Here is an 18,085-nt window from a genome sequence, read left to right on the forward strand (position 1 = left end):
CTGCTCTGGGCATGTCCCGATCGGTAAAGTGCAGCCCGTGCTTCTCCAGCGGGGTTGTAACTCGGGAGCGAGCACAAATCTGTAAAGTGCTTTGGGATCCTGGTCCAAGTGTCATTGTCTATACCGGGCCAGTCGCCCGGCTGGTATAAATCAGCGTAGCCGCACTGACGTACAGCAGCTGATGACCTGGCCCGAGATCACACCCTGATCGGGAGCAGAGCCGGGACTAGAGGCCACTGCACTTGCGAGGAGCGTGCTGGGTTCTCGTTTAAATGGGGCAGGCCTCATCTTTAACGTGGGGAGGTGGCCCAGCAGGTTGCTGGTCTGACTGGAACACGGCCCACCGGAGCCCGCAGCCTCTGCTGGCATAAGAGGTGAGGCCCAGGCTGTGGGGGAGGAGGCAGTGAGCTAGTGGGGTGAACCCATCAGCAAACCCCCGCCTGTCTCAGTCCACCAATAGCAGAGGGAGTTCATCTTCTCTGGAGGCTTCGTCACCCTCCGAAGGAGCCGCTGTTCCGAGATTGCCTGTATTCCTTCTGAGCTGGCTGGGCTCCTGTCCACGGCCCATCGCTCACTCTGCCCTGGATGCCTAAGGGAGAGCTAAGGCGTTAACACCCTGTGGGCCGGGCAGCACTGGCTGCAAGTCCCTGTGACCCTATTCTCCTTTCCTAGGGGATGAGTAACTCCTGTTCAGGCTTAGGGGAGGGGCTCCTGTCCTGCTGCTGGAGAAGAGGAAGGGTGGCCCAGTGGTTAGGGCTGTAGCCTAGGGCTTCGGAGACCTGGGTTCAAGTCCCTGTGTTGCCAAAGACTCCTTGTATGACCCTAGGCAAGTCATTTAGTTGCTCTGTGCCTCAGTTTCTCCATCTGTACAATGGGGATAACACCCTTCCCTGCCTCACAGGGGGATTGTGAGGATACTACAGTGATAGGAGCCATATAAGGACCATAGATAGAGAATGGGGCCTGCGGAGTCTAGCTTGGAGGTTGCACTGATCATTTCCAAGCACAAACGGCTTGAGAAGGTGCTGATGCTGGGAGACGGAAGATTGTCAATGTGTGGGTGTTCAAATAATTTTAATCAAATCTGTGCTGCAGCACCTGATGCCAAACATCTGTTAGCTGAAGCCAGAGGAGCTGTGCAAAGAGCCAAATAATTCTCATTACGTGCTCAGGGGGGCAGGCGGTGTTCAAAATAACATCCTGCCGGGCTGGGCCACGTATGCGAAAAGCAAGAGCCCTGATACCAGCATCTGAGAGATGGAACAGGGACACCCAGGGAGGCAGGAATAACGCTTCTCGCTTACTGCAAAGCATGTTGCTGACATTAGCCAACTCATCCTCCCGACAGCCCCAGAAGGCAGGGCTGGCTCCAGGCACCAGCTGAGCAAGCTGGTGCTTGGGGCGGCAGATTGTTGGAGGCGGCATTGTGCCCAATCCTAGGGCGGCACGGACGCCTTTTTTTTTTGTTCCGCTCCGGCCACCCTGTAGGGGGCGGTGGCGCGGAGAACCAGAGCGCCCTGCAGGGCAGTCCTCTTCCTTCCCTCCCCGCCGACCGGAGCGGAGCCCTCGCGGCAGGAGGCGGCGCAGCGGGAGGGGCCGCGTGGCAGCGCCCCTGCTGTAGCCCTGGCCACCCCCTTCTCTCTCTCTCCCACCCACCCCTCCCTCCCCCGCCCAGCCGGTCCCCTTGAACCCGTGCTCTGGCCGCGCTGCAGGTTGTTGTTTTTTTGCTTTGCCGTTCTGGCCGCCCCGTCTTTTTTTTTGTTTGTTTTTGCTTGGGGCGGCCAAAAAGCCAGAGCCGGCCCTGCCAGAAGGTGAGGGAAACAAAGACCGAGAGGTGGTGGGCCACGCATGGAGGCTAGTGACTGAGGCCGGATTGGAAATTACAAACTCTTGGCCTTGGGGCTTGTGCCCTCACCACTAGACTATCTGCTGCCAGGGGTCTGGGACTAGATCTGCCTTTCCCATGTGCCTTCCCCGTACATAAACCTTTCCAGCGGGCTGGCTGACTCTTGGTCAGGTCGTGGGATTTGAGTTGATTTCACTGGGGTCACTCAGAAGTCCGACAGCTCTGTCTGGAAAGCCCAGTTTTTTGTTTGCCAATCCCAGGTCCGTTTGTCAGACCTGGGTCTGACTGTGAAATAGCCACTGAGGGTATTGGGACAGATCCTCCCCTGGTGTACGTTGCTACAGTTCCATAGACTTCAATGGAGTTTGGCTGATTTATACCCGCTCAGGACCTGACTCCGTGTTGCTAATGCCCTTTAATTTGGGGAAGGGAAATACATGTGTTTCTGGAGCAGCCCACTCCTTCCACGACTGCAGGGTCCGAAGGCTGCTCGGCCTGTCTCTTTGTCGTATAACGAGCCAGCCGGAGAAGTAAGCCAGAGACCGGAGCCATGTTCAGCCTGCATGCACAGACACCTCCGGCGTCGCATCAAAACAACCAGCTTCAATTTGTCTTGGAAACCAAATGTGACAGAGAACAAATTCTGAAATTGGAACCTAATCAGGCCGCCTGCGTGGTGGTGCGAGTCCAAGAAAGATTCATACCCTGATGTTCACAGTCTCTTCTCTCCTGTTCAAATATAGGAGCATTAGAAAAGCGATTTACTAAGTGACCTCAAAAGACCTGCTGTGACAACTCACTGCAAACAGTCTGGCGAGGCGCTGTTCTACTTCTCCCTCAGGTGCTCAACCCCCGGAGCTGAGACGCACCTGCCATGCTCATTGACGTCAGTGAGTGGCGGGGGCCTGACCTTGGAGGGGATGCTGGCGGGGTAAGATGCCTGATGTGGAGTTCACCCTCTCTCATGAGTGACCGGCAGTGCAAGGGACACTTTTACCCAGGCAACAGAGGGTCCTATGGCACCTTTAAGACTAACAGAGGTATTGGGAGCATAAGCTTTCATGGGTAAGAACAAGATGCATCTGAAGAAGTGAGGTTCTTACCCACGAAAGCTTATGCTCCCAATACTTCCGTTAGTCTTAAAGGTGCCACAGGACTCTCTGTTGCTTTTTAGAGATTCAGACTAACACGGCTACCCCTCTGATACTTTTTACCCAGGTGTTTTCTGGAAAATCAGGGCTGCCTGGAAAGTTTTCCGGCTGCACATGGAGTGCGAAGGCAGCATTACAGATGATTTGCACAGCACGATGATGAAGTGCGCTTGACTCATGGCAAGCGGAGTAAGCGTTCTAACTGGAATAAGCTGAAGAGCAGGAAAGCTCCCTTAAATTGAAACACAAAGGGGTTGCACCCAGGTAACGAAATCTGCTCCGAATCTGATTTAGATGAGTCACTGCACACACAATGCACTGACTAGGTTCATAGATTCAAGGCCAGGAGAGACCCTTGTGATCCTCGAGTCTATCCTCTTGTCTATAACACAGGTCAGAGATTGTCCCCACAATAATTCCTTTTGAACTAGAGCACGTCTTTAAATTAAAATAAAAATAAAAATCCAGTCTTGATTTAAGAATCGCCAAGTGATAGTGGAGCTCTGCAACCCTTGGTAAGCTGTTCTAACGGTTAATTACCCTCCCTGTTAAAAAACCTACGCCTCGTTTCCAGTCTGAATTTGTCTAGCTGCAACTTCTAGTCTATGGATCACATTAGACGTTTGTCCGCTAGATTCCCTGCCCCAAAGATTGTACGGTTGAAGATGGAGAAGACGTAGGGTGACGGCATTAGTAGCATGACTAGTACCAGGCGATTGTTTCCTGCTGCTCTTCATCGGGAAGCGGCAAACGGTCTTCACCTCCAGCAAAGAGATCCGAGTCCAGCCACCAGTGCTCTGACGTTCATCTGGAGCAGAGCTCTGAGCCATCGCTGTGGGTGGTGGGACATCTGACTTCCCCCGAAGTGCTCTATCTTGCTATCGGGTTATGCTCCCTCTGCCCTGCCTCCTGTCGCAGGGCTCAGGATATTGCAAAAGACCAAAGAATCTGCATCCCCGTGGTCTCCGCTGTGAGGAGACGCTAAGCAGGAAGACCAAATCCAGAACCGGTTGGATCGCTTTGGAAAACGCTGTTCAGAGCCTGTTCTGGTGCTGCCGCCTGGAGTTCTCTGGGCCTTGTGGGGCGGTTGTTGTTCCTAGCGAAATGAACGTGTAAAGAGAATCGTTGTATTGCTTTACCGAGTAGCTCTTCCTGCTGTTTATTCCCCCCCAGCAGTCATCTTAACCCTCCGTTTGCACCATTGCAATTATTTCCCCAGCAACCTCTTGCAGAGTAACGGGCGCTGGGAGCAGATTAACCCTTTCAGAAGCAAACGTGGTGGTTGAATACAGGTTCCCCGTAATAGTATAGTACTGCCTGGGCCAGATCCTCAGCTGGTGTAAATCAACAAGGCTCCATTGGCAGCTGCGGACTGGGCCCTGTGCTACTGTAGCAGCCAAAGATCTTTGTACGCAAGCGTTCATGAATCTGATTCCTTCGCGGCGTATTGTGCAGTAGGTTGGTATTAACCCTGCTTTACAGATGGGGAAACTGAGGCCCGGAGGGGTGAGGCTAGCTCAGGATTGCACAGCGAGTCCTCGGCAGAGCTGGCAGTCGACCCAAAGGTTCCTGAGGCCCAGTCCTCCCTGCTCTGATCACTAGGCCTCCTTTCCTACAGCGCGAGTTACTTTTGCAATACGCTGTTTCCCGCAGGTACGTGTGCATTGCCATGGAAGCCTTGGACCAGCTGCTAATGGCCTGTCACTGCCAGAGCATCAACCTGTTTGTGGAGAGCTTCCTGAAAATGGTGGCGAAGCTGCTGGAGTCAGAGAAGCCCAACCTGCAGATCCTGGGGACAAATTCTGTAAGTAGCAGCCTGGGTAAGGCCGAGGCTTTCGTCGTATCTTCTCCTGCACAGTGGGTTGTCTCCCCCCCCCCCCCTTTGCAGTGTAACGAGATCCTGGTTCGATTCTGCCCGTTCCAATACGCAGGGGCACAAGAGCGTTTCCCTGGAGAGCCAGGTTCAAGCCTTGCCTGGATCACAAGTGGATCGTAATCTCATCCTTCTCTAGCCACATCTCTGAACCACCATGTGTGTCGGAAAATCTCCTGTCGGGAGAGGCTCTGGCCTGGAATGCTGGTGTGGGAGGGAGGGGGCTGCAGGCCAGGATGAAGGGGCGTGAGTAGAGCTGGGGGCGGGGAGGAGATCACGACAAGAATAGCAGAGGGGCTGCGGGTCAGGATTGAGGGGCATCATCAGAGCTGTTCGGGGAGCCCAGGACTGGGAAAGCAGTGAAAGTCCCTGCGGCTTCCTCCCCCATAAACCTAGCAGGGGGGAATAGCTCGTTCTGTGCCCTGGAGATCAGTAAGTGGAAGAGGGGCACAGGTGGGGGGAAGAGTGTGTCTGTGTGTAGTCAGAGGTGAGGGGCAGAGAAAGAGACCGAGGGGTGTGGAGTGAGATGGACAGGAAGGCAGAGAGACGGAAGGATGGATCCAGTGAGGAGGTGGGAGAGATGGATGGGATGAGGGTAAGAGAGATCCAATGGGGTGAATGAGTGTGTGGTGGGGGGAGGGAGAGAAGGGAATGGGGGAAGGGCAGGAGGAATAGGGGTGTCAGGATAGGATGAGATGGGGAAAGAATGGAATCAGTAGCGGAGAGGGGGAATGGAGACATGGGGAGGGAGCCAGTGAAAGGGGGAGGGGGATTGAGGGAAGTGGGTTGAATTTAGGGGATGGAATGAATGAAGAAGGGACAAAGAGGGAGGGAAGGGGCTGTATTAATCACTAAGCTTATCCTGGGTTTGGAGGACACCGAGGGCCAGCACCCGCAGCTCGTGGCCCTATTCAAATGGACCTTAATGGGGGGAGGGTTGGGTGTGTCCCTGCTGTCGACCTGACAGCAGCCCCAGGGGAAACTTGGAGCCTGTGTCATTTCTGGTGCATTTTCGCCTTGCAAGTGGCGTCCGTCCGAGCGGGCTGGGCGCGCTGGTGGAGGGGAAGACGTGGGAGACGTGGGGCGAGAAAGATGGTGCCTATTGGTGTTGGCTTTCAGTGGCTGGGCTCGTGCAGTGTCAGAAAGGTGAAGGGGTCTTAAAGGGACAAGGTCATTTAGGGCAAAGTTTGCAAAAGTGGCCACTCTTTTGGGATGCCTCAATTCTTAGGAGCTTGGTCCAGTGGATAAGATGCTGGGCTAGGACATCAGAGACCTGGCTTCTCTTCCCAGCTCTGTTACAGACTCCCTGTGGGACCCTAGCTGAGTTAAGGCTCTGTGCCTCAGTTTCCCCTTCTGTACAAGGGGATAATAATACCCACCTTGGATCGGGAAGAAGTTGCAGGGGACAGTGCTGCAGGGTGTGGCTTGACCTTGGTCCTCGTTCTTTGGACCCTGCTCTCCACGCTTAATAGAGCCCTTTGCCTGTGACGTCCCAGCTGAAGGGCTCTGCTGCTCGCTGGTCTGTGTGGCCAGAGGCTGATCTTTCCCTTTGTGTTAAGCTGGGACAGTCCTAGACAAATCCCAGGCTGGGATTTCGTGCCCCGTGTAATGAGCTCCGGCACCAGAGCCCTGCTGGGGAATTGTTCGAGCTCCGAGCTCTGGACAAAGGCTGAACCATGGAAGGGAGTTGTACAAAGCAGATTCTGAACAGCAACGTTTCATTCAGTTCCTCGACATGCAGAGAGCAACGTGAGCTGGAGCAAGCTTAGCCCAGCTGCTACGGCTCGCCGCCCCGAGGGGCTCCCTTCCTTCATCTCGTAGCTACAGGCTGCCGGCGGGTCACAGCTGCAGGAGCGAGCAGGACGGACACTGGCATAGCAAGCCCAGCTGCCAGGATCAAGACTCCCTTCGTTGGCTCACTCTGTTCTAGTAACTAGCAAGCACATCAGGGGCAATACTTCTTCTCCCCATCCTTAACTAGTGTCGCCCAGCGCTGAGAGCTGCGAATCCTGGGTTCTTTTCCTTTCTTTCCTTCGGCCTTGGGCAGTCACGTCACTGCTCCATGCCTCAGTTTCCCCCTCTGTAGAGCAGGGGTCGTCTCGTTGCTCAGCCCTGCAGAGCGCTTTGAGATCCTCGGATGAATATTGAATGCTCACCATGAACAATTTTGAACAGCAGGTAAACTTCTTACAAATCATGCTGGGTTCATGTGCCGTTAGTGAGCAGAGAAAGGGCTGAATTAGACAGCGACTGCATTTGCAAGAAATAATGTTGACCGGCTCAAGTATGTAACATTATCCCCATTCTCCAGATGGGAAAACCAAGGCACAGAGTGGTGAAATGACTTCCTCCAAACCACACCGGGCAGAAGTCCTGATTCACAATCCCCTGCTTTAACTACTACATGGTGCTGCCTCCAGCTGTGTAACTGCTCGTACGATGGCGCTTCACACCTGCGTTTGGTGGGACGACTAGAACCACGTATCGGTTGCTTCATTTCTCTGGAGCACTAGGTTTATGTGACAATTAGGCTTTTGAGGACCTCTGGCTTGATGGCTTCAGCGTTGCTAGTTATAACCCTTTAGGCAGCGAAGACCCTTGGCTTTCTCTGGCTTAGCCATGCGGGTGGGTGACTCTGTTTACAGCTCTCCTGTTTGAACTCTGGTGGATGCATCTCCTGGCTCGAGACTTGGCTGTGTAATAGACCACCCTCTGGCTGGATGGGGAACTCCGCTCCTGGGTTCCGGCCAGTGGCTGCATCCCAGCTGGCAGGCCGGACAGCCCTGTGTTGTGTTCTGCCTCTTTCTCGCCGCGGAACAGAACATTCCCAAGAGCAGCGTGGGTTATAAACATCACCGCAGAAAAACCAGAGGAGAGTCAAAAGCTTTCACACCCTGTTCTTCAACGATGTTAATTGCTCCAAATTGAAAGTGATGGGAAACTGCCACGGCGCATCCATCAACAGAACTATTAATCCACAGACATCAGAGAAGCAAGATCATTGATCGGTTGAGCTAAGTTAGCAGAACGCTGCTGTCGGCAGGCTGGAGTGGTGTTGCAGCACCGTCTCCTACTGTAATGACTCTGCCGTTAACCCGCAGTCCCGAACAGGGGGCTGCCCTCAATAGCTGCTGGATTGGAATCATAGGATAGAATCATGTTCTCCCAGTCATAACGCACATATCTGTTCAGGCAAAGGAGAATCTCCACTAGTTGTCTAAGGCCTATGACACACAGCTGAGCTGTTCTGGATCCATCCAGTAGAGGGCAGTGGTCTCTTCCTCCCCCCCATCCCCCAGTTCATTCTGATACACTGTAATATAGAGCACTCTATGAACAGTAATTATTTCACATCCCTGCCTCCCTACCTCTGTGGCATCATTCTGCAGGCAGGAAAACTGAGACACAGAGAGGTTAAGTGTTTCGCCTTAGGCTGCAGAAGGAGTCTGTGGCGGAGCTGGGATTAGAACTCGGAAGCTCCTGGCTCCCAGTCCAGTGCTTAAAGCACTCAGCAACACTGCCTCCCTAAGTCAACATTGGAACTCTGTCCAAACGCCCCCTAACCTTTAGCAGCTCTGATAAACCAGAGCCTGGATCCCAGAGCTCAGGGCCCCATTGTGCTAGGGGCTGTACGGACACGCAGCAAAGAGACATTTCCTCCCCCCAAAGGTGGATGAGGCAAACCGCATGGGGCTTGGAGGCAGAGGGGAGGGGCCTGCCTGTGTTTGTTGTACAGTAACCCGCTGGCGTCTCTGCTCACCACCTGCCCGGGTGTTGTGCAGGCCATGGGAGAGCCATGGAGGCAGAAAGGAAGCGAGAGGCGACAGACCTGTATTTCGGTTTGTGGCAGCAGCAGCAGCCACCTCCTCTCCTGGGCTGCCTGGAGCATAGTGATTTTAATGGGAGCTGCTTTTTCAGGCTGGCTCGCATGTGTGTGGGGGAGTAAACGTTCAGCTTGCCGAAGGATTGCAGGTGACAGTCGTCAGCTGCTGGGCTCCAGACGTTTCATCCCACTGCTCGCGCTGTGCTGATCAAACCCTCCTCCGCACTCACTCAAGCCAACGGGAGCTGTGGGTGAGCGGGAGGATCAGACCCCAAAGAAAACACTGGGCCTGTCCCAGTCCGGTTCCCCTGCCAGACGCAATGGGGACAGAGCAGCCTAGGATGGAGGGTCAGAGGTTCGGCGACAGCAAGTGGGACCCTGCCATGAGTCACTTTGGTGGAAAGGAGCGGGGCCTAGCAGCAGCTGAGAAAGCGGCCATCATCAGCCTTTTCAATGAGACGGCCGGCCCCCGTAGGCGGGAGGCTGATTGTACCTGGGAAGTGTGGAATCGCTACTGGAGCATGGCCTTCGCAGCCCCGTTCCCTTCAGTTGATTTAATGATGGATTTCGAGGGTGCCTGTGGTCGGTGATCAATTGGGAGAGTAAAGGGGAGCCGTAGAGTCCGGTGAACATGAGGAATATCCATCCAGGCACAATGAAAAACGCTGGGCTCAAGGGTCATTAACCGCTGCTGAGCGGGGATGGATTGTCATGCCTGCCAAGTGGAGGGTCAGCGGCTGCTCTTGGTTATGCCGGTTGCAGGCTCGGATGCTGCTCTCAGCCACTAGTGTTAATCTGAATCCCTGTGCCAGTGGGCCGCCCACCTCCTGTGCATCCCTTCCAGGCCTGGGGTTGCTGTGCAGCAGGCCAGCCTCAGTTTCCCCCTCTTCAGGGCACTTACAAACTCCACGCAGTCTCTCGTGGCGAACGCCAGCCCTGCCCGGGGACGGGTGAATACCAGAAATAATTCAAGAGACAAGGTGGGGGAGGGAATATCTTTCATTGGACCAACTTCTCCAGGTCCAAATGAAGTCCATCAGCACAGCATCAAACTTCACAGTGCGCTGTGGTGCCTCCTACCAGCCCTCTTCTTGGGTCCCAGTCTGCTCTTGTCAAGCTGTCGCTCAGCCACCTGTCTCTGGCTTCCCTTTCTCCCAGTTAGGGTCTCCTGCAGGAGCTTCCTGCTTACAACTGGTCTCCTTTACTAGTTTCCTCCTCCTGTTGCCTGTTCCCCTCTGGCTCGTTATGGGGAACACCTGCCCTCCAGCGGAGAGGCTGCTAATGGGGCACAGGTGGGCTGGATCAGTTCCCTCTTAAAGGGCCAGGTCCACCCTGTGACACCCTCCGTGGATTTCAGAGAAGTTGCTGGCACAGCTGAGAGCAGAACTGGGACCCAGAGTCTTTTGTGTCTACACAGATTAGGTTCAGCATCTAGATCAGCTAGAAACCTCTCCCCTGATGCAGCCCCGCGCCAATGTGCCTCAGCCCTGAGGAGCGAGGGGCAGGGAGAGGATCAGGAAAGCTGTCCCCGCCCGTTCATTCCTTGCCTGTTATTGCTCCAGCAGCACAGACTGTATGCAATGGCAATCCAGATCACGAAGCAGGACAGCCTTGGGGGAGAATTGACTAGTGGTTAGAGCAGAGGACTGCTGCTCACATGATGAGGGTTCTGTCATTGTCCCTGGCTTGGTGCGTATGTACGGTCAGTTGCATTGCTGGCAATGGACTCTTAATAAATTATTCCAACTACGTTCTAGTCTGACTGGAGGGGACCCTCTGCCTGACATGTGTTGTTTTGCACTCCATAATGCAGAGGAATGCTCAGGACAATTGCTGCGGAGAACCTGCGGTGTGTTTGTGCTGGGAAATGGGTACCGGTAATGAGACGCTTCCTTCCCTATCTGCTAAGGAGAAACTGTTTCAGGTGCATGCTTAATTAAAGGGTATTGTCGCAAACAATCCCTCCCGTCATGGAGCTAATGGTGGAGGCGGGAGGATGCTGTTTATAGACAGCCAGGCTGAGTCACGCCTGTGAAATCTCGCCTTCGAAATGTCTCCCCTTCGCTGAGTCACGCGTTGCTAATCCCCAATACTGATCCTTCTCACACGCCCCCCGGGGGGGCTCGTTCCATATCTATCTCGGATGTGCCCAGCTCATGGTGTCTAGCAGAGATGTGTGCAGATCCTGTTATTACTGTACCCCTGAAGACATCCATTCTCCCATGCAGTTTCTGCACCTTTGGGGAGTCTCTCTAGTGCAGAAATCAGGCTCAGACACATGTCGAAGCCCCGCCCCCCCCAGTCCTCTGACACGTGCCTGCATTCCCCTTAGCACATGGGCTTGCTGGCCAGGGATATAGGTACTAACCCGTGTCCCAGCCTGCCCACTTTGCAGTGAGGGCATAAAGCACGGTTGCGGTGCTTGTGTTCTGATAGTCCATCAGCGCTATCCCACAATTCCCAGGGCCTGCGTGTTCCAGCCCTTCTACATCCCGACTTCCAACTCGCCTCCTATGCGCCGGAAGCAACTTGCTGGTTGAAGTTCAGCTGCTTGGTGTTTAACCCCATGTGGACTGCTCAGCTTTGCACCGTGACTCTAGTGTACCTCTGCGTAATCAGGTCCCTTCTCAGGGCTCGGAGGTCCTAGGGTTCAGCAGAGATGTGGGCGGGTCCGGTTGTTAATTTTGCCGTGTTCCTGTATTGAAATCTGCGATGGCGCTCGGAGCTGTACGTAACGGCTTGAGCCTCCAGGAGCTTACAGTGGCATTCAGATGCATGCACAAAACTTCCAGTAGCTGTTGTGTGTCAGGGGTGTTAGCGTGAGTTTGGGGTGATGGGGATAGTGGTGGGGTGGGGGGAATCCTGCAGCGGTTTCTCAACATAGCTGCCCTGTGAGATAGGGAAGGATCGTAATCCCTCTATTAGAGGTGGAGAAGCTGACACACAGTGGGGAAATGATCTGCAGAGCCTCAGCAACTCAGAATTAGAACCCAGGAGTCCTGGGGACCCCACCTGCTCTAAGTGCGAACCCAGGAGTCCTGGGGACCCCACCTGCTCTAAGTGCGAACCCAGGAGTCCTGGTGACCCCACCTGCTCTACCTGCAGATGTTTATTTAAAAAATCTCATCGACGTTAGTTCCTGGAATTTTGAATAATTTAAGTCATAAAAATTTTCCAGTGTCTGTCAAATGTTGCTTTGATCTTTAGGTACCTGTCTCTGGCTTCTCCTGCTTTGGAGGACTTTGAAGTCTGCGTGGCTGGCGCCAGCCCCGCTCAGAGCCCAGAGATGCTGCTGGGTGTTTTCAGATATGCTTCAGTCTATGTACAGCAGAGAAAGAGCATCATTAAAAACCACAGGTCCCTCTGCACTCACAATGGTTGGTTTGAGCCTGGGTCTCCGATACAGTTAATCAGGGCCTGCTAATGGCTGGTGGAGCCTTTCATCTACAGGTCACTAGCTCCAATCCATCTCCGGGCAGGCGGAGCACAAAGCAATTCTGGAGTGAAATGCGCTGTTGGTCTGAGTCTAGTTCCTTATGGACATATGTTGCCATTCCAATTGATTATGCGTATTAAGGTAGTATCCAGAAGCCCCCCCCATCCGATCCGGGTCCCGTTGCACTAGGCGCTGGCTAAACAGATAGAGGGAGACTGTCCCTGCTTTCAGACAGCTCAGACGGCAGTTGGCACCACCTTGCAGCCCTGGTTGGCAGGCAGAGCAGAGGGGCCATGGATCGAGTGGGCCCTGGAGAATGTTCTCCTTTCTCAGCCCCCGGAGGCAGGGCCGGCTCCAGGCACCAGCTTAACCAGCAGGTGCTTGGGGCGGCCAAGGGAGAGGGGCGGCACCTGCGGCAATTCGGGGGCGGCAGGTCCCTCACTCCCTCTAGGAGCGAAGGACCTGCTCTGAACTGCCGCCACCGATCGCGGCTTTTTTTTTTCTCCCCCAATTGCCGCTGCCGGTCGCGATCGCGGCTTTTTTTTTTTGCTTGCGGCAGAAATGCTGGAGCCAGCCCTGCCCGGAGGAGGTCCCTGCAGTCCAGGAAAGAGGCAGATTGGCAGGAGACGGGCAGCATGCAAGAAGCTCACGCTGCCTGTATGCTGTGCTCTGGAACTTGTCAATCGGGCATCTTTTGGGAGCACTAAATGTCCTCCTACTTTAAACAAACCTTCTCCCCGAAAAGGAGAAGCTGCTTCAGCCAGGAGATGCTGCAGCCAGCACTGCCGGTGCCAGCTGACATTGAAGGGAGCTTTAGGATTCTAGGGTGACAGTCACTGGAAACTAATTCAAATCCGTGTCCTCTGTTGGGATAACTAGCTCCTTCCCTGGTGCGGGGATGGGCAGGAGAAGCCCTTCCAGTTCTCTCACCCCGGGTCCAAGTCTTGTCCCATTATCAGCTCCCTTCTTGTGCAGCCAGTGGTATAAGGTTCATTATATAACACTGCTGCTTTTCCTGGTAAATAATGGAGGCATTTATAGGTTGAAAGTGGGTCCCTTTTTTCTGGGAACAGTTCCCAGTGCGGCTGAGCCGGCTTGTTGGATTGCACAAAGCCAGTCTTTCATTTCCTCTTTGGATCTGACATTTTATTAAGAGAGCAAAAATCGTGCGCCTAGAGGCAAATCAGACCCTTCTGCCCATGCAATGATTTGAACCCTGAAGGCAGAGGCTGAGCAAAATGTGCAGATGATTCAAAACGACTCAAGATAGTTAAGTCCCAGGCAGACGGCGAAGAGCTACGAAAGGATCTCTCAAAACGGGGCGACTGGGCAACAAAATGGCAGATGAAATTTCATGTTGATAAATGCGAAGTGATGCACATTGGAAAGGATAATCCCAACTAGACATATAAACTGATGGGGTCTAAATTAGCTGTTACCACTCAAGGAAGAGATCTTGGAGACATTGTGGATAGTCCTCTGAAAACATCCACTCAATGTGCAGCGACAGTCAAAAAAGCGAACAGAATGCTGGGAATCATTAGGAAAGGGATAGATAATAAGACTGAAAATATCATATTGCCTCTATATAAATCCATGATATGTGCAGATGTGGTCATCTCATCTCAAAAAAAATGTATTGGAATTGGCAAAGGTTCAGAAAAGGGCAACAAAAATAAGGGGTATGGAACAGCTTCCATAGGAGGAGAGATTAATAAGACTGGGACTTTTCAGCTTGGGAAAAGGGGGATGTGATAGAGGTCTATAAAATCGTGACTGGTGTGGAGAAAGTGAATAAGGAAGTGTTATTTACTCCTTCTCATAACACAAGAACTAGGGATCACCAAATGAAATTAATAGGCAGCAGGTTTAAAACAAACAAAAGGAATTTTTTTTTTAATCCCATTATATTTTTCCACACAACACACAGTTAACTTGTGGAACTCCCTGCCAGAGGATGTTGTGAAGGCCAAGACCATAACAGGGTTCAAAAAAGAACTAGATAAGTTCATGGAGGATAAGTCAATCAATGGCTATTAGCCAGGATGTGCAGGGATGGTGTCCCTAGCCTCTGTTCACCAGAAGCTGGGAATGAGCGACAGGGGATGGATCACTTGATGATTACCTGTTCTGTTCATTCCCTCTGGGGCGCCTGGCATTGGCCACTGTCGGAAGACAGGATACTGAGCTAGATGGACCTTGGTCTGACCCAATATGGCTGTTCTTATGTTCTTATTGAGTGGCATAAACGATACAGACAGATAATTTGGACGCTGTTCTCCCAGCAGCCTCGCAGGATAGGCAAGCAGAGAAAAGAAAAAGAATCAAGTCTAGCCCCATCTGGCAGGTGGGGGGAGAGAGGAGGACTTGACCTGCTCACTATAACTTTGAGTTGCAATGGTGATGGGCACCATATTAGAAGCTAGATAGACCTAGCACACTTCAGAGGTAAGTCATATTCTCCCCATTTTGCAGATGAAGACATAAGAACGGCCAGACTGGGTCAGACCAATGGTCCATCTAGCCCAGTGTCCTGTCTTCTGACAGTGGCCAATGCCAGGTGCTTCAGAGGGAATGAACAGAACAGGGCAATTTCAAGTGATCCATCCTCTGTGGTCCAGTCCCAGTTTCTGGCATTTGGAGGTTTAAGGACACCCAGAGCATGGGGTTGCGTCCCTGACCATTTTGGCTAATAGTCATTGATGGATCTATCCTCAATGAACTTATCTAGCTCTTTTTTTGAACCCTGTTATGGTCTTGGCCTTCACAACATCCTCTGGCAAGGAGTTCCACAGCTGTGTTGTGTGAAGAAATACTTCCTTATGTTTGTGTTAAACTTGCTGCCTATTAATTTATCTGGGTGACCCTGGTTCTTGTATTATGTGAAGGGGTAAACACACTTCCTATTCACTTTCTCCACACTAGCCATGATAAAACCGTAATGAAAGCAAGGGAGTCTGAAATAGAAGTGATGCATAAATGTCTCTTTCTGGCAGAGGGAGTGGGTCTCTGCAGTCTTCATTGCTTTGCTAATGGACAGATGGTGGCTTGGAGCATAGAGCTGATGTGCAGGCTGGACTACAGCTCCTGGAATGAAGCATTTCTTGGAGCCTTCTTCCACGAGCAGTCGCTCCTCTCCGGGTGTTTGCTGTGTTGCACTAGTAAGTAGGACAGTTTTGGAGATAGCTTGGCTGTAGAGTATCCCGGCCTGCCTCACAACGCCATCCAAACGCCGCTGCTACTGACACAGCCCTTGTGATGTAGGAAAATTGCACGTGCTGTCGAATCATTATCTGCCCAGTTTGATAGGTGCCGCATAGTATTAGCACAGGAATTGTCTGTCGGGCTACAGTAGCCAAAATCTTACCAGGGAATTGGTTGTGCCTGTGTTTGGAGAATGAAAAAATAAAGCATGTGGGATTGTTAGCAAAAAAAAAAAGTCAAGGATTCTGCCTTTCCCTGGGGATAAAATAAATCCAACGTGTGTTCAAAGTATCACCGCATTGGTAACTTTCTAAGAGGTTTGTCTGAGGTTACACTCAGGAAAGCAATGACCTTCTTCTCTTCAACGCAGCTACTCCCTGGGTGTTCAGGTTAGAGGCTGATGCTTGCAATTTTATACTGAGGCTTGCGGTATTTGATGTTTTTCTGAAAGCTGCAGCTTCAGGTCCTGGAAAGAAACTGCAGAGACTGTCGGCTAAGTCTCTAGCCCTCGTGGTTGCAGAGAAAAGCTTGAAAATGTGACTCTCAAAGGCCCGAGATGTAGATCTGCTGACTTTACTGACACAACAAGTTTTTACTTCAGTTAGCCCTGCAGAAGCAGTTGGATTCTATCAACAGCAGTAGAATTATCAGCTAAGTTCTGCGGGTAGATTCTCCACTGTTTCCTGGTGGAGATGTTAAAAGCAGGAAGAATACAGTTGGATTTTCAGAGTCTCATAATGCTATTTTAAACCTTCACTTTTCAGGCCTAGATTCCCAGGTCAGATAGAGCAGTGCTCAGTGCCCTTCCAGGGGCATTAGATGGCTTTATGCCATCTTTCCATCCTTTCAGATCCTGGAGATACTGAGGTTGAACGAGCAATAATGCAAATTAGAGCAGCCTCAGGGGTGCTCTAACTTGTCAGTGGAAAAAGGTCCTCAAGGTGCCGTTCCCCCAGCCAGGATCACCAGAGCACATTGCACTGCCATCTGTGACATCCCCCTTCCAATCCCCTGCCTATCCCTCCATGGTGGGGGCTGGCATAGGACTGGCTATCCAGCCCAGGATTCTCCTACATTAGAGGTATCCTCAGCGGATGCCTTTAATGCAGGTTTAAGTCCTCTTTGTATCACTGGAGCCCATAAAAGCTCTAAGAATTATAAAGAGAGATTTTTATTATTTGCAGTGGTGTTGTGGCTGTGTTGGGTCTAAGCTATTAGATAGACAAGGTGGGTGAGGTTATATCTTTTATTGGACCAAATTCTGTTGGTGAAAGAGATGAGCTTTTTCACCCCACAGAGCTCTTCTTCAGGTCTGGGAAAGGTGCTTAGTGTCCCACCTGGTGGGACAGATAGTTTAGCAAAAACTAGCATAAACATTCAAGGTGAAGTGGCCTGTTAACACCTCTGCAGTCATAGGACAAAAAACGGGGGTTAGCGAGTGACAGTTGGTTTTAATAAGCCATAAACCAGTGTCTTTATTAAGACTGTGATTTTTAGCGTCTAGCGAAGTTATGAATTTAAGCTCCCAGGCTGGTCTTTTGAGGTGTTGTGCAAGTTTCCATTGAGGATGAGGACTGAGAGGTCAGCTAGAGAGCGATCGCTTTGTGAAACGTGTTCATGCACAGGTGAGACGGTGTCTGTCTTTTATCATTTTCCTGTGCGAGTTCATTCGAGAACGTAGTAGTTATCTGGCTTCACCCATGAAGTTGTTATTGGGGTGTTTATTGCACTGGATGTTGCGATAGACATGAATAGGACCCATGGATCTTGACAGGTGTGTTGTGGGGGGTGTTGATCATTGTAGCTGTGGAGATATGTCTGCCGGTTTGGCATCTGTTGTTCTGGCAGGGTCTGGTGCTGCTTTGAGTTGGTGTGTCCTGCTCTGTGAGGAGCTTGCTTCTGATGTTGAGCTTGGTGAGGCTTACTAATCATTTTTCTCCCTCCCTCCTTTGCTTTCGTTCCTCTGGGCTGACTTTCTCTCGTTCATTTTCCTTTTTCCAGTTTGTGAAGTTTGCGAACATTGAAGAGGACACTCCGTCCTACCACAGGAGCTATGACTTCTTTGTGTCACGCTTCAGTGAGATGTGCCACTCCAGTCACGATGAGCTGGAGATCAGAACAAAGTGAGTATGGAATAAAACACTTCAGCCCCCACTTCTGTCTAGCAAACGAATGACTGAACAAGTGAATGAAACTTTTAGGCCTTGTCTACCTGAGGTGGTCAGGAAAGTTAAACCGAATTAACTACAGGTTAAATTTAAAGGGGATGAGTTAAACCTCATTAACCTGTGTGGATGCTCTTATCAAGACTTCAATTTTAATTTGGTTCATCTTAATTCATCAGGAAGTGAATTAAATTAATCTGAATTAAGGCCACTCTAATTGTGAATGAGAATGTCCACACAGGTTTAATGCAGTTTAACTAATCCGTTTTAAAATGAATTTGGATTAATTTGCCTGAGTGTCCTCATGTAGACAAGCTGTTACATGATGCTTTTCATCTTGGGATCACTGTGCAATGGAGCCTATGAACAACCCCTGGAAGCGGAAGCCACTTGTGGAATGGAATCCAGTGGCTCTCCATGCCATCTCGCAGGTAGCGCCGGTTGGGAATTTTTCAACAAAATGTTTTTTGGAAAATGCTGATGTGTTGGAATCAAAACTGTTTGAAGAAACATACTGGGTTTGCCAGAACTTTAATTGAGAGAGGTCTCTTGGGTGCCGAACTGAAAGAGGCAGATGCCCTGGGGTA

General features: G+C 51.6%; 1 protein-coding gene across 8 annotated transcripts in view; it reads left to right on the plus strand.

Annotated features, from left to right (window-relative positions):
• Positions 1-18,085, plus strand: part of EFR3B (EFR3 homolog B) — a 161,917-nt gene that overhangs the window by 99,295 nt on the left and 44,537 nt on the right. For all 8 annotated transcript variants that reach the window (XM_034766785.1, XM_034766784.1, XM_034766786.1 and 5 more), the window contains 2 exons: positions 4,651-4,801; positions 17,335-17,456. In XM_034766785.1, the coding sequence (XP_034622676.1) occupies positions 4,651-4,801; positions 17,335-17,456 (273 nt within the window). The remainder of the gene's footprint in view (positions 1-4,650; positions 4,802-17,334; positions 17,457-18,085) is intronic.

Source organism: Trachemys scripta, chromosome 3 (genome assembly GCF_013100865.1).
Source record: "Trachemys scripta elegans isolate TJP31775 chromosome 3, CAS_Tse_1.0, whole genome shotgun sequence".
NCBI classification, from domain to species: domain Eukaryota; kingdom Metazoa; phylum Chordata; order Testudines; family Emydidae; genus Trachemys; species Trachemys scripta.